At 48.2% G+C, this 12,076-nt stretch overlaps 3 protein-coding genes across 9 annotated transcripts; 2 read left to right on the forward strand and 1 right to left on the reverse strand.

The window, feature by feature from the left end:
* The first annotated feature begins 255 nt into the window (after window positions 1-255).
* LOC100279700 (uncharacterized) lies at window positions 256-1,235 on the forward strand. Its single transcript, NM_001317835.1, has 3 exons — window positions 256-490; window positions 552-647; window positions 712-1,235. The coding sequence occupies exons 1-3, from the start codon at window positions 380-382 to the stop codon at window positions 1,024-1,026; spliced, it is 522 nt and encodes a 173-aa protein (NP_001304764.1). The 5' UTR covers window positions 256-379; the 3' UTR covers window positions 1,027-1,235.
* A 303-nt stretch (window positions 1,236-1,538) lies between these two features.
* On the forward strand, window positions 1,539-4,779 carry LOC100501386 (uncharacterized). Its single transcript, NM_001196119.1, is given in 11 exon segments — window positions 1,539-1,844; window positions 1,953-2,152; window positions 2,232-2,319; window positions 2,432-2,590; window positions 2,889-3,062; window positions 3,173-3,304; window positions 3,665-3,730; window positions 3,898-3,962; window positions 4,109-4,200; window positions 4,276-4,432; window positions 4,521-4,779. Coding segments are annotated over 11 exon segments (1,440 nt in total). The 5' UTR covers window positions 1,539-1,658; the 3' UTR covers window positions 4,642-4,779.
* A 924-nt stretch (window positions 4,780-5,703) lies between these two features.
* On the reverse strand, window positions 5,704-11,362 carry LOC100280630 (pyridoxin biosynthesis protein ER1). Of its 7 annotated transcripts, none has more exons than XR_004855956.1 (3): window positions 8,289-10,013; window positions 6,385-8,151; window positions 5,704-6,094 (listed from the first exon to the last, which is right to left on the reverse strand). XR_004855956.1 is itself a non-coding variant. In XM_035964776.1 (2 exons), the coding sequence occupies exons 1-2, from the start codon at window positions 11,057-11,059 to the stop codon at window positions 7,918-7,920; spliced, it is 1,158 nt and encodes a 385-aa protein (XP_035820669.1). In that variant the 5' UTR covers window positions 11,060-11,362; the 3' UTR covers window positions 5,704-7,917. The 7 variants fall into 7 exon arrangements, 5 of the variants coding, with proteins under 5 accessions (XP_035820669.1, XP_035820668.1, NP_001388256.1 ...); XR_004855955.1 differs by having other exon boundaries at window positions 5,704-6,106; XM_035964776.1 differs by lacking the exon at window positions 8,289-10,013 and adding an exon at window positions 10,136-11,362 and having other exon boundaries at window positions 5,704-8,151.
* Window positions 11,363-12,076: the final 714 nt, after the last annotated feature.

The raw sequence follows: 12,076 nt of genomic DNA on the forward strand, positions 1-12,076 counted from the left end.
CCTCTTCTGTATGTGTACTCACTCTTACTCGAAAGACCAAAAACAGATATCATAACTAAGTTTGCAAAACTAAAAAAAGGGTGTTGCCATTCATCCTAACTAACTTTAGCAAAATCGGGAACTTTTGTCTGGCTGGTTGCAAACCACAGCAACACAGACCACGGAATAAATAGCAAACTCGGCTCCTACGGTTCAGGAGGCTCATGCTTAAAATCTAGCTAGGCTCGGATGAAAAACAACACACACCTCTAGTAGCGAGAGGCAAGGGACGTAAGAAGTCGTCTAATTCTTGGATCGAATTAGACGACTTCTTCGTCCCTCTCTTCATTAGCACGCTAACTTGTAATCTGCAGGATCTAAGCAAAGACTTGATTCAGTTATGGACGGATTGGTAGGCCTCTTGAAAGTTCGTGTGGTCCGGGGTATCAACCTTGCCTACCGCGACGCAAGAGGCAGCGATCCGTATGTCGTCCTACGGCTTGGCAAGAAGGTGTGCGCATCTTAACTTTTGACGCAATGGTGTTGTGTGTTTATGATGTGCATGCGTGCAGAAACTGAAGACAAGCGTGAAGAAGAGATCCGTGAACCCCATATGGCAAGAGGAGCTAACTCTGACCGTCACAGATCCCAGCCAACCACTGAAGCTGGTGAGTGAGCAGCAAGCAGAACGATCCTGTTTGTGATTCATTATTCTAGACTGTTTGCATACAGGAGGTGTTCGACAAGGACACCTTCAGCAGAGACGACCCCATGGGAGACGCGGAGGTGGACGTGGCGCCACTGATGGAGGCGGTGAGCATGAACCCGCGGGAGGAGAGTCTGAGGAACGGCGCCATCATCAGGTCCGAGCGGCCGAGCGCCAGGAACTGCCTCGCCGACGAGAGCCACGTGTGCTGGAGGAACGGCAAGTTCGCGCAGGACATGATCCTCCGGCTCAGGAACGTCGAGAGCGGGGAGATACAGCTGCAGCTGCAGTGGGTGAACTTCCCTCCTGGTCCTGGTCCTGCTGCTGCAACAACCAGGTGACCTGATCGATGGTAGCTGCTGTTCCTGTCGCCATTGCCTCCTGCTGGCAGGAACAGGAACTCTCTGAAGCACGGGGTCAGGGTAGTTCATGTTGCTTCGATTCGATCGTAGGGGAGATAATGCCGGATGGCGCTGCTCATGCTTTGTAAAGTTTGGGAGGACATGCATCATAATTGAAGTCAAGTGATAGGATCCTGTTTTTTAAGTACACGATACATCCCTTTTTTTATTTGTCGCTCTCATCAGTGGACGACTGTTGATGGGGTAGTTGAGTGCTGTGAATCGTGGTGCAGCGATCGCAGTTGCAAAAGTTGCAGGGTCAGGCTGCCGCGGCAACGGGTCGTCGTCTCCTCACCTCGCCGGGGCTTTACTTATCCACCGCAGGGCCACCGAGCGAGGCGATAACCCAACCAGTATCAGCCAGCTCGCAGTCCCTCCGCCACCAATTTTTTTTTTCTCATTCTCGTTTCCAAATTATCCGCCGCTGAAACAATCTGCACCCCCACGCACAAGCACGAAGCAGTCAGCAGTAGAGTACAAATCCTCGCCTGCATCCTGGTTTTCGTCCCCATTCTCTCCCCGCCACTCCAGCGGAACGGCGGCGGGGGAGTGAGTGACGGCAACGAGGCAAGATGGCGAGGAGGAGGCCGATGGACTACGAGGAGCTGAACGAGAAAGTCAAGAAGGCGCAGTACGCGGTGCGCGGGGAGCTGTACCTCCGCGCCTCCCAGCTCCAGAAGGAGGGCAAGAAGATCATCTTCACCAACGTCGGCAACCCGCACGCCCTCGGCCAGAAGCCGCTCACCTTCCCGCGCCAGGTCAGGGTCGCCATCTCATCCGCATCGCATCCTCATGGAGTTGGTTGCTCGACGACGCCTTCTCTTCTTTCTTACCCAGACGGCACTTCATCCCGTTCCCGTGCGCAGGTGGTGGCGCTGTGCCAGGCTCCGTTCCTCCTCGATGACCCCAATGTCGGCCTCATGTTCCCGCCCGATGCCATCGTGCGGGCCAAGCGCTATCTCGCCATGGCGCCGGGAGGTCTAGGTGCGTACAGTGATGCCCGTGGTATCCCCGGAATCAGGAAGGAAGTTGCTGACTTCATCCACAAGCGTGATGGATATCCGAGGTTGGATTCGATGACATTTACTGCTGAAATTTTCTTACTTGTAAGCCATGCTAACGCTTCTATGCTCTGCTTGCTGCAGTGACCCAGAACTCATTTACCTGACAGACGGCGCCAGCAAAGGTGTGATGCAAATGCTGAATGCCATCATTAGAAACGAGAGGGATGGGGTATGGTTGTTCTTGAAAGAAAAAAAAAACATATCTTTTCCACTGATGGATGTGATGCCACTTCTACTGAAGAGCAAAGGATAATTTCGTTGATATAAATCTTCTGTGGCAGATCTTGGTTCCTGTTCCTCAGTACCCACTTTATTCTGCTATCATTTCCCTCTTTGGTGGGTCTCTGGTCCCATACTACTTGGAAGAAGAGGCTAACTGGAACCTTGACTTTGCAAACATCCGACAAGCAGTGGCCGAGGCACGTTCGAAGGGAATCACTGTGAGTGTTCTGTTGCTCTTCATTGTGCTAATCAAAATTTCCCTTCTCTTGCTAGTAATTCCAGCGATTCATGCATATGGCATTATGTGCTTGCCTTTTCCCATCCATAGTTACATGTATACATGGATATAGAAAGTGATACCAGGTAAAATGGCGACACCATGCCGTTGATTGATTCTAGCATCCCTAGTATGCATTTGTCGTGAACACTTTGTGACATGGGCTTCAAATAATGTACATACATATGTATGCATTCATTCCGCTCTGATCATTTCCCCCCCTTACCTACGATGCTTAGGTTCGAGCGACGGTGATTATAAATCCAGGAAATCCCACTGGCCAGTGCCTTAGTGAAGCAAATATAAGGGAACTTGTGCGATATTGCTACCATGAAAACTTAGTTCTGCTTGCAGACGAAGTGTATCAGCAGAACGTTTATCAAGATGAGCGCCCATTTATAAGCGCAAGAAAGGTACTTTTGATTTCTGGCCAATAATTCTTTTGTCATGAACTCATGGTTGCAACTTGACCTAGGCTTAATATTTGGGCTCACCAAAACATGCCTTTCTCGACTTTTTCCAGGTTATGTTCGACATGGGTCCGCCAATAAGCAGGGAGGTTCAGCTTGTTTCTTTCCACACTGTGTCCAAAGGGTACTGGGGAGAGTGTGGACAACGTGGTGGATACTTCGAAATGACAAATCTTCCTCCAAAGGTATTTGTTATTGCAGTGCAGCATTTATCAGAATGTCACTTGTCCCAAGTACCATTGAAAAGTTCATAGGCAGGTAAAGTCAATTGTAGTGTAATTGTAATCAATAGGGTCTACTGGAGTTATGCCACCACGATGTGCATTTACAACTGATTTCATTTCTAGTCTAAACTGTAGAGTAGTGGTAAACGCTCTAAAAAACCTTTAAACTCTGTCAGTTAAGATTTCCCCTTTAAACAAGCTAGGCACTTAAATAAGGCTTATGCTAGATTCTATTGTGACACTTTGAATGTCATTTTCTGGATACCTGAATATAATTTTTTAAGGTCTGACGGTAGCCATTCTTTCAATTTGAGCTTGCAGACAGTAGATGAGATCTACAAGGTTGCATCAATAGTACTGAGTCCGAATGTTCCCGGGCAAATCTTTGTAAGCGAAACACGGCTCAATGTTTTATTCTTTTGCTCTTCCACTGAACCCGGTACTCTGTTTTGGAACAACATATGTTTGGACCACCTACACCAATTGTTCTTAAAGCTTTGTTTCTTTGCTTTACCAAACTACAGAGCGTAGTTGCTTAAGTCTGCCTTTTACAGATGGGAGTGATGGTTAACCCTCCTAAACCTGGAGATATCTCATACCCGAAGTTCACTGCCGAAAGGTTAAACATACTGCCCCTCAGAGGTTTTAGTCCGTGTCCAGCTTCAGTAGAAAAACGAACATATGCGAGATATTGAACACTTAATTTTTTTTGGTACATTTGTAAGTTTGATGTGGCCCCAAATGATTATGATTATGATGTTGCAGCAAGTCCATCCTCGAATCTTTGAGGAGGAGAGCGCGCATGATGACAGACGGTTTCAACAGCTGCCGAAACGTGGTGTGCAATTTCACAGAAGGTAAGCATCAAGATTTCTGTTGGTTTGCAGCGAATAGAGTGTGGTTTATTTTTGTGACTGGTTGTGTTGCTGCAGGAGCTATGTACTCTTTCCCCCAAATACAGCTGCCAGCAAGAGCCATCGAGGCGGCAAAGAGAGCCGGCAAAGCAGCAGACGTTTTCTACTGCCTCAAGCTCCTGGAGGCAACGGGGATTTCCACTGTTCCGGGATCTGGTTTTGGGCAGAAGGAAGGGTATGTGTATATATGATGATGATAATGAGTTATCTGTGAGTGCTGGATGAAGTTTTGAAGTGATGGGTTTATTTATGAATGAACACAGGGTGTTCCACCTTCGGACAACTATCCTTCCAGCCGAGGAAGACTTCCCTACCATCATGTCGAGCTTCAAGAAGTTCAACGACTCATTCATGGAGCAATACGAGGGCTACTCCAGGATGTGATGTCAACATGAAAAGAAGCGACCGCGCCACCATTTTGCTTCTACTGCCCATACTAGTAGAACAGTGATCGGTGCACTATGTGATATTTTGCTGCTGCAACTGCGGCCTTAGTCTGCTATGTATGTGTTGCCTGTTCTGAAAGAGTAAAGAAGCGACCGATAATGTATATCCTGAGCCGCGCGGCGGGGAGAAAGCATTTCGCTTTTAAGGGAAAGGGAAGCATCAGCAGCGCCGCCGCCGCTAGAGCCCTAGACAGACTTAATCGCTATCTGGGTCAGTCCAAAACAGTCGGAAACAAACCCGACAGAGGATATTTTACTCTTGAATTTACCTGGAGCCACTGGCACTTTGCTGCTGCCTGTATCCGTGGTGAGGACTCCGAACGGTCCGCGCGCTCAGATTCAGTTACTATCTAATTGGTTGCCCGCATCGCTTTATTCTGGATCTCTACGTGCATTGACTTTGATTAAGTGTGTGTTTGGTTGCCCGCACGTGGAAGGCGTGGATTGTACGAGCCGATGCAAAACAAGCCATTTAGAGGCCAAAATGCCGGTATCTGACCAACCAGGCTCAGGCTAGACTGCAACCACGGACACACTTAACCAATCAGCAGGTTAGGTTTTCGAGTTTCTTGTTATGATTATTAACTAAATTTGTAAAATTAGTCCGGTAGATTGCTTTGTAACGGGTCCAATCCCCTCCTCTATAAATATAGAGGAATACGGCCGATTAATCATCAATTATCGAATCAATAATCAGTTTATCTCTCGTTTTTAGTTTTTACCTTAGCCATTAGGAGTAGTTTTAGTTTAGCCTTTCAATCCCCAAATTCTTTGCTTCTCTTCGGCTCTACGTCGATTAGAGGTGTCTAGGTCGGCCTGTTGACCCTAGACAACACCTAGAATCTCTCCTCCCCGATAGGGTCCCTCCCGGCCTCCACGACACGCCACACAATTACTAATGTGTGCCAGGCCGGCCCAAAAAGCCCAAAATGTCATAATGTGCTAGACCAGCCCACATATAAAATGCAACAATAATAATACGAAAACAGAGGTACTCAGGTACAGAACATATATGACCAAATAAAATTGAGCTGTTTTGTGGCTGCCTCATTAAAAACCTTTGGTCAGAAGGGAAAAGAGTACAACCAGCTCAAAAATAGTAATCAGTTCAATGTTTCGAGAGTTTAGTTGAGTAATACAGCCATACATACGAAATACAGATACAATGATAAAATCCTACACGGCCACATGCACACTAGGCAACAATAACAGGTTGAGCATCTTGATTATCATCACCATCACCATCTAGATACTGATTCTCGAAGGCTTGTTGAAGCTCTGGATTCTCCAAGTTGTGCTGTTCTCGATCGTCGCCCATCTGCCAATCCTTCAAACATGTCAAGGTCTCCACCATCTCACTAGTTAGACAACGTCTCCTCTCCTCAAGCACCCTGCCAGTAAGACTAAAAACAGATTCAGAGCTAATAGTTGAAACAGGTACAGTTACAACATCCAGGTACAGTTAGAACATCCTTAGCTAAAATGGAGAGAATAGGGTATGTATTCTTATGCTCACGCCACCAACTAAGAATATCAAAATCATCATCAAACATAGTAATTGGATCACTGCCAACATACATGGACAACTCAGAGACTGGACAAAAATTAGAAGGCGAAGAAGTATGGCCAACAGAAGTAGTAGTAGTTCCAGTGTTAGAAGATGAAGTACCATAAATCTTACCCCAAGCAGATTTCACTTTGCTAGTACTTACGGATTGAGTTGCCCTTTGCAACCTGGTGCCACCAAATTTGCTATCATACTTGGCAAAAACATTAGATAACTCAGTACGCACGTTATTGTAATAATCAGAGTAATCAGTAAAAGTCACATTAGAAAGAAACTGGAGTGCACTGTTGAAACCTCTGAGTTTAGCTCTAGGGTCTAAGACAAAAGCAAATGAATATAGTATAGGAATGTTTTTCTAGTACTTAAGAAATTTAGATTTCATAGGCACAACAATATCTCTAAGCAATATATCGTTCTCATAGTTGCTCAGATGAGAAGCAATCTCAATAATATGGTGCAACATAAGAGGAGAGGTTGGATAATAAATTCCGGATAGAGCAACAGTTGAATCATAAAACAACTCAAGAAAGGTTAGAATTTTCTCACCAATCTCCCAATGTGCTTGTGTAAGTAATGTTTGACCCATCACCTGCTGATAGTGTGTTTGGATAAAAACAGAGAATGTGGTCTTATATGGAATGACATGTTTTAGCATTAGATATGTAGAGTTCCATCTAACATCCATATCCAAACCAAATTTGCGAGGACGAACATCCATAGCAACACAATAAGATTTATATGCAGCGATGCGTTGGTTGGAAGCATTTAAAAATGATATTGCAGTTCTGAAATCTTCAACATAAGGTTTCAAACGCTTCAAACCAGATTTTACAATGAGATTAATTATGTGACATGCACATCTCTGATGCAAGAATAGAGAACCAACATAACCAGAGAATCTTGGTGCAAGGATGTTCATAGCATTAGAATTAGCTGATGCATTATCTAGAGTAACAGAAAAAACCTTATCAATCAACTTAAACTCTTCAACAACAGTTGCAACCCGCTCTGCAATATTAGAGCCACTATGCGAAACATCAATAAGCCTCATTCCAATGACTCTTTTCTCTAACAACCAATCAACATTAACAAAATGGGCAACAACACTAATATAATCTTCCTTCGCATTACCAGACCATATATCAGATGTGAGTGCAACAGATGACACACTAGATTGCAATAGATCAATCAACACGGTACGACGTTGCTTGAAAAACTTAACAAGATCTCTAGTCGTTGTCTGTCTACACACAGAACGGAACCTAGGATTATGAGAGCGTCTAATGTAACGTTCAAAAGCAGGATGACCACCAAAACCCAAAGGAAGATCTAAAGTAGCAATCAAACGACACATTTCAGTACGAGCAGTAGCAGCATTATAATCCCATGAACGCACAGAACCATCACCATTAAACTGAAGTAAAGATTGTGGCCTACTTGCACGGTCAGCTTTAGATGCACAAGCAATACGATGTCGATGCAAATGACCTGTACCACCCTTAGCAGTTAACTGTGATTTGCAGTAGTGACATTTTGCTGCATACCTGACTTTCTTACCATTAACTTGTTTGTAGAGTTGCTCGAAGTCATTCCACACATCAGAGGTGGTTTTCCTACCTCGCTTGTTACCTGTGTCCGAGCTGCTGCCTACAACAGTTGGGCTTGCACTCGGCGTTGGCGTGAACGAAGAACTGCCACCAGCGCCATCCTCAATGGAGGTCGGATGATTCGGAGTCGGATCTGCGGTAGACGCTGTTGTGGCTTGCCGTTGAGGTAGATACAGGGTGGCCGTGGCCCGTGCACCGAGCTGGGGAAGTGGAGTCGGGGCGCCACCTCCATTTCCTTGCGCCATTGCCGATGTCGAGGAAGCTCGCGGGCTCGCTGCGCACAGGGAAGAGCAGCGTGTGTTACCTGGCGGGTGGCGGAACAGGGAGGCGGCGCGACCGCGCGGGACAGGGAGGCGGCGCGAGAAGCCGAGAACGAGGGAGAGGGAGAGGGATGCGCGACCGTGCAAATACCTGGCCGTTTGGGACACGGAGGCGGCGCGACCGCGCGAAGAAGAGGGAGACCGGAGGCGGTGCAGCGAGCGGCAGCGCGAAGACGAGGGAGTAGGGAATGAGCGTTGAGCGAGCGGCGGCGGGAAGAGTGGAAGACGCAGGCAGAGCCGCCGTTTAGGATTAGGGTTTGCTGTGCGCTGCGCCTGTGCCTGTGCCAAACGCCCAAACCGCGCCAAATAGAATTGGTGTGGCTGATGGTCGTGTGCCCGTGTCTGTGTGGGTGGGGAAGTGGCCGTTGGATCGGACGGTCGACGGATAGGATCGCTAGGGACTAGGGTTTTTAAGTTTAGTGAGCTTTAGTGTGCCTTAGTTAAATGGGCCGTGCCAGGCCGGCCCGTGTGCTTGAGTTGAGGCCCAGGCACGGCCCATGCATTGTGCCAGGCCGGCCTGGGCCCGCAAATAGGTTGGGCCGTGCCTAAAATTGTGTGCTTTGTGTCGGCCTGTTAGGCACAGCCTAAATGTACACCTATACTCCCGGGAGCGAGATTTTGGCGCCGTCGGCGAACTCCGCCGCCCCTGCGCACGCGCGGATCATCAGGCAAGGAACCCTAGCCCTGCTCCAGGTCACTGACCGTCCGGTCTCTGCCCGTGAACCGTCTGCGCCTGTGTAGAGAGCACCGCCGCCGGTTCTCAACACAGTGATTAGTGCCCGGATCGGCACCAACAGGTGACGGCAGGGACAAGTAAGAGAGAACGGAGAAAAGTGAGACAGAGGCTGACATGTGAGTCCATGTGCCAGTTCTAGTTTGTAAGGTGAAACCACAGCCCGTTTGAGCCATTAAGTCTTTAAAAGACACAATTTAAAGGATCAGAAATGTACTTTACTCTTTCAGTCTTTCTTATTGTTTGGCTGCTGTACAATGGGCGATCAGTAACAAGTTTCCCTCGCATTAGGGTCCAATCCTGTCGTCAACGCACAAGACATTGCTGACCACCAAGTTAGCCGAGGAGGTAGAGGAGCACAAGCCCAAGGGAGAGGCTCGGAAGGATAAAAAAAGAACGGAAGGTGTATCATGAAGATTGACTTTGTCCAGATTTGTTTGTTTGCTTGCCATGTGGTAAGAATGACACCGCTGGGAAGTTACATGTTGTGTGGTTAGACACAAAATTTGCTACTAGCTATTAGCTGATGCAATATTTGCTTTGTAAATGAATCCTAATGAGTTGAGTTGTATCGATCTGCCTTTTCTAGCAAAGATGAAGATGAAGCGGCATGTGCGCCTGACACGTACATGCTTGGTTCTAAGGGGAGCCTATGCATCAGCAATCGAATGGATTGATCAGTCAATTTTATAACTAAGTACAGAACAAGAGTTGCTCTGTCAGTTCGTTGAGTCAATTTTTATGGTTTCTATGCATCCAGCACTTCAAATACCAAGCTTACTTTTGACATATGCGCTGCAATCCATTCTATTCTCATTGTTCTGACCCATTGCCGCTTCTTATCTTGATTTCAGATTCAGCAAAAAGTTGCTCACAGTTCGGCACAGCTACTTCACTTGTTGCCACAAGAAAGAAATACAATCCGACCAGATGAAAAGCATGTGATTCGTAAGTCATAAGCAGGCTGAGTGACTGATTCATAATCCAGGGGAGCCTATGCAAACTTAATAAGAACGGCATAAAATTACAGAGCTTCTGGCTTCGTTTGTCACCATTTCATTCACTCATTCCATTATTACTTAAGCTACTGCATGCAGTGCAAAAAAATTTGTTGGCAGAGCCGGCGGAGCGGAGATGATACTGATAAATATAAGTGGAGTAGGAAAGGGAAGTGTTCACTCGGATCTGGCGGCGTATCGCTCCACCTTTGGGTCGTTGAGGTTGATGCCGACCATGGCCTCCCCGAGCCCCGCGCTGACGTCGGTCAGGATGGTGGGGTCGCTGTAGTGGGTGACCGCCTGGACGATGGCGCGGGCGCGGCGCGCGGGGTCGCCGCTCTTGAAGATGCCGGAGCCGACGAAGACGCCGTCGCAGCCGAGCTGCATCATGAGCGCGGCGTCGGCGGGCGTGGCCACGCCCCCCGCCGCGAACTGCACGACGGGGAGCCGCCCCAGCTGCTTGGTCTGCATGACCAGGTCGTAGGGCGCGGCGATGCGCTTGGCGTAGGCGAACACCTCGTCGTCGTCCATGCCGCGGAGCGCGCGGACGGCGCCCGCGACGGAGCGCACGTGGCGCACCGCCTCCACGACGTTGCCCGTGCCGGCCTCCCCCTTGGTGCGGATCATGGCGGCGCCCTCGCGGACCCTGCGCAGCGCCTCGCCGAGGTCGCGGCAGCCGCACACGAAGGGCACGCGGAAGTTGTGCTTGTTGATGTGGTGGGCGTCGTCGGCCGGGGTCAGCACCTCGCTCTCGTCCACGTAGTCCACGCCCACGGCCTCCAGGATCTGCGCCTCCACGAAGTGCCCGATGCGGGCCTTGGCCATGACGGGGATGGTCACGGCGCGCTTGATGTCGCGGATCAGGCCCGGGTCCGACATGCGCGCCACGCCACCCTGCGCGCGGATGTCGGCGGGGACACGCTCCAGCGCCATCACGGCGCAGGCGCCGGCCTCCTCGGCGAGGCGGGCCTGCTCCGGGGTCACCACGTCCATGATCACACCGCCGCGGAGCATCTGCGCCAGGCCCACCTTCACGGAGAAAGTCGACGACTTGGGCTGCTTCGGCGGCTCCAGCAGCGCCGCGCCGTTGTTGCCGTACACCGTCACCACGCCACTGCCGTCGGACGCCATTGTTTGGTTGGCGGATTCGATCGGTTACCCTATCTATCTATCTATCTATCTATCTATCTATCCTCTCGGCTCGATGAACAAGTTCCCGGCGGCGGTGTGGGGTGGGTGACTGACTGACCACCAGGTGGTAAATGGAGGAGGAGGGAGGAGAGAGGATGAGGGACTAGGAATGGGCCACTCGTGCTGTCCTAACCGGCGGCCCAAATCGGCCCATCCATCCACGGCACCTCCCTCATCCATGATAGAGACGCCTAGGGTAGAGAAGCAACCAATTACAAACTTTCTCCCCTTTCTCACTGATGAAAAAAAAAACATTACGTGGAGCACTTTTTGTGTGGATAGTATAGCTTGCGTTCACCATTAGAAAGAGGATCCACGACCTTACCTTTAATATAATTACAAACCATCAAATCTTAGGGTCAAAATCATCGTGTCAACTTGTTATCACCTTCCTATTGGTTTATGTATACGGTAATATATAACACAAGCTTGTATTTAGTCATTCATATATTGTGCTCCCTTGTGCTAGTTTGTGCAGCTAAGTGATGGTAGCTCCCTAGTCGTTTAGCTTGTGTTATTGTGTATCTTTGCACTTAATTGGTGGTACTTTCTATTCCCAATAGTTACCATGTCTAGAGCATTTGTATTACAATGGTAGCTCTTGCCATCAGTGTTATTGTGAATAAAGCCAAACTTTATATTACAATGGTAGCTCTTGCCATCAATGTTATTGTGAATAAAGCCAAACTTTATATTACCATGTCTAGAGCATTTGTGTTATTGTGAATAAAGCCAAACTTTATATTACAATGGTAGCTCTTGCCATCAGTGGTGAAGCTAGAATAAAAAATTGAGAGGGATGCATGTATATATGGTGAAATTTAAGCTAAACCTATAGATTTTGCATTATTAGAGCTAATTTGGCAACCCTATTTTTTCAAGTGATTTCCATTTACTAACGGAAATTAGTTTATTTTCTCTTCTGAGAAATGAGAATTCCTTGGAAAAATAGTGTTG

This window comes from Zea mays, chromosome 2, assembly GCF_902167145.1.
Source record: "Zea mays cultivar B73 chromosome 2, Zm-B73-REFERENCE-NAM-5.0, whole genome shotgun sequence".
Lineage (NCBI taxonomy): Eukaryota > Viridiplantae > Streptophyta > Magnoliopsida > Poales > Poaceae > Zea > Zea mays.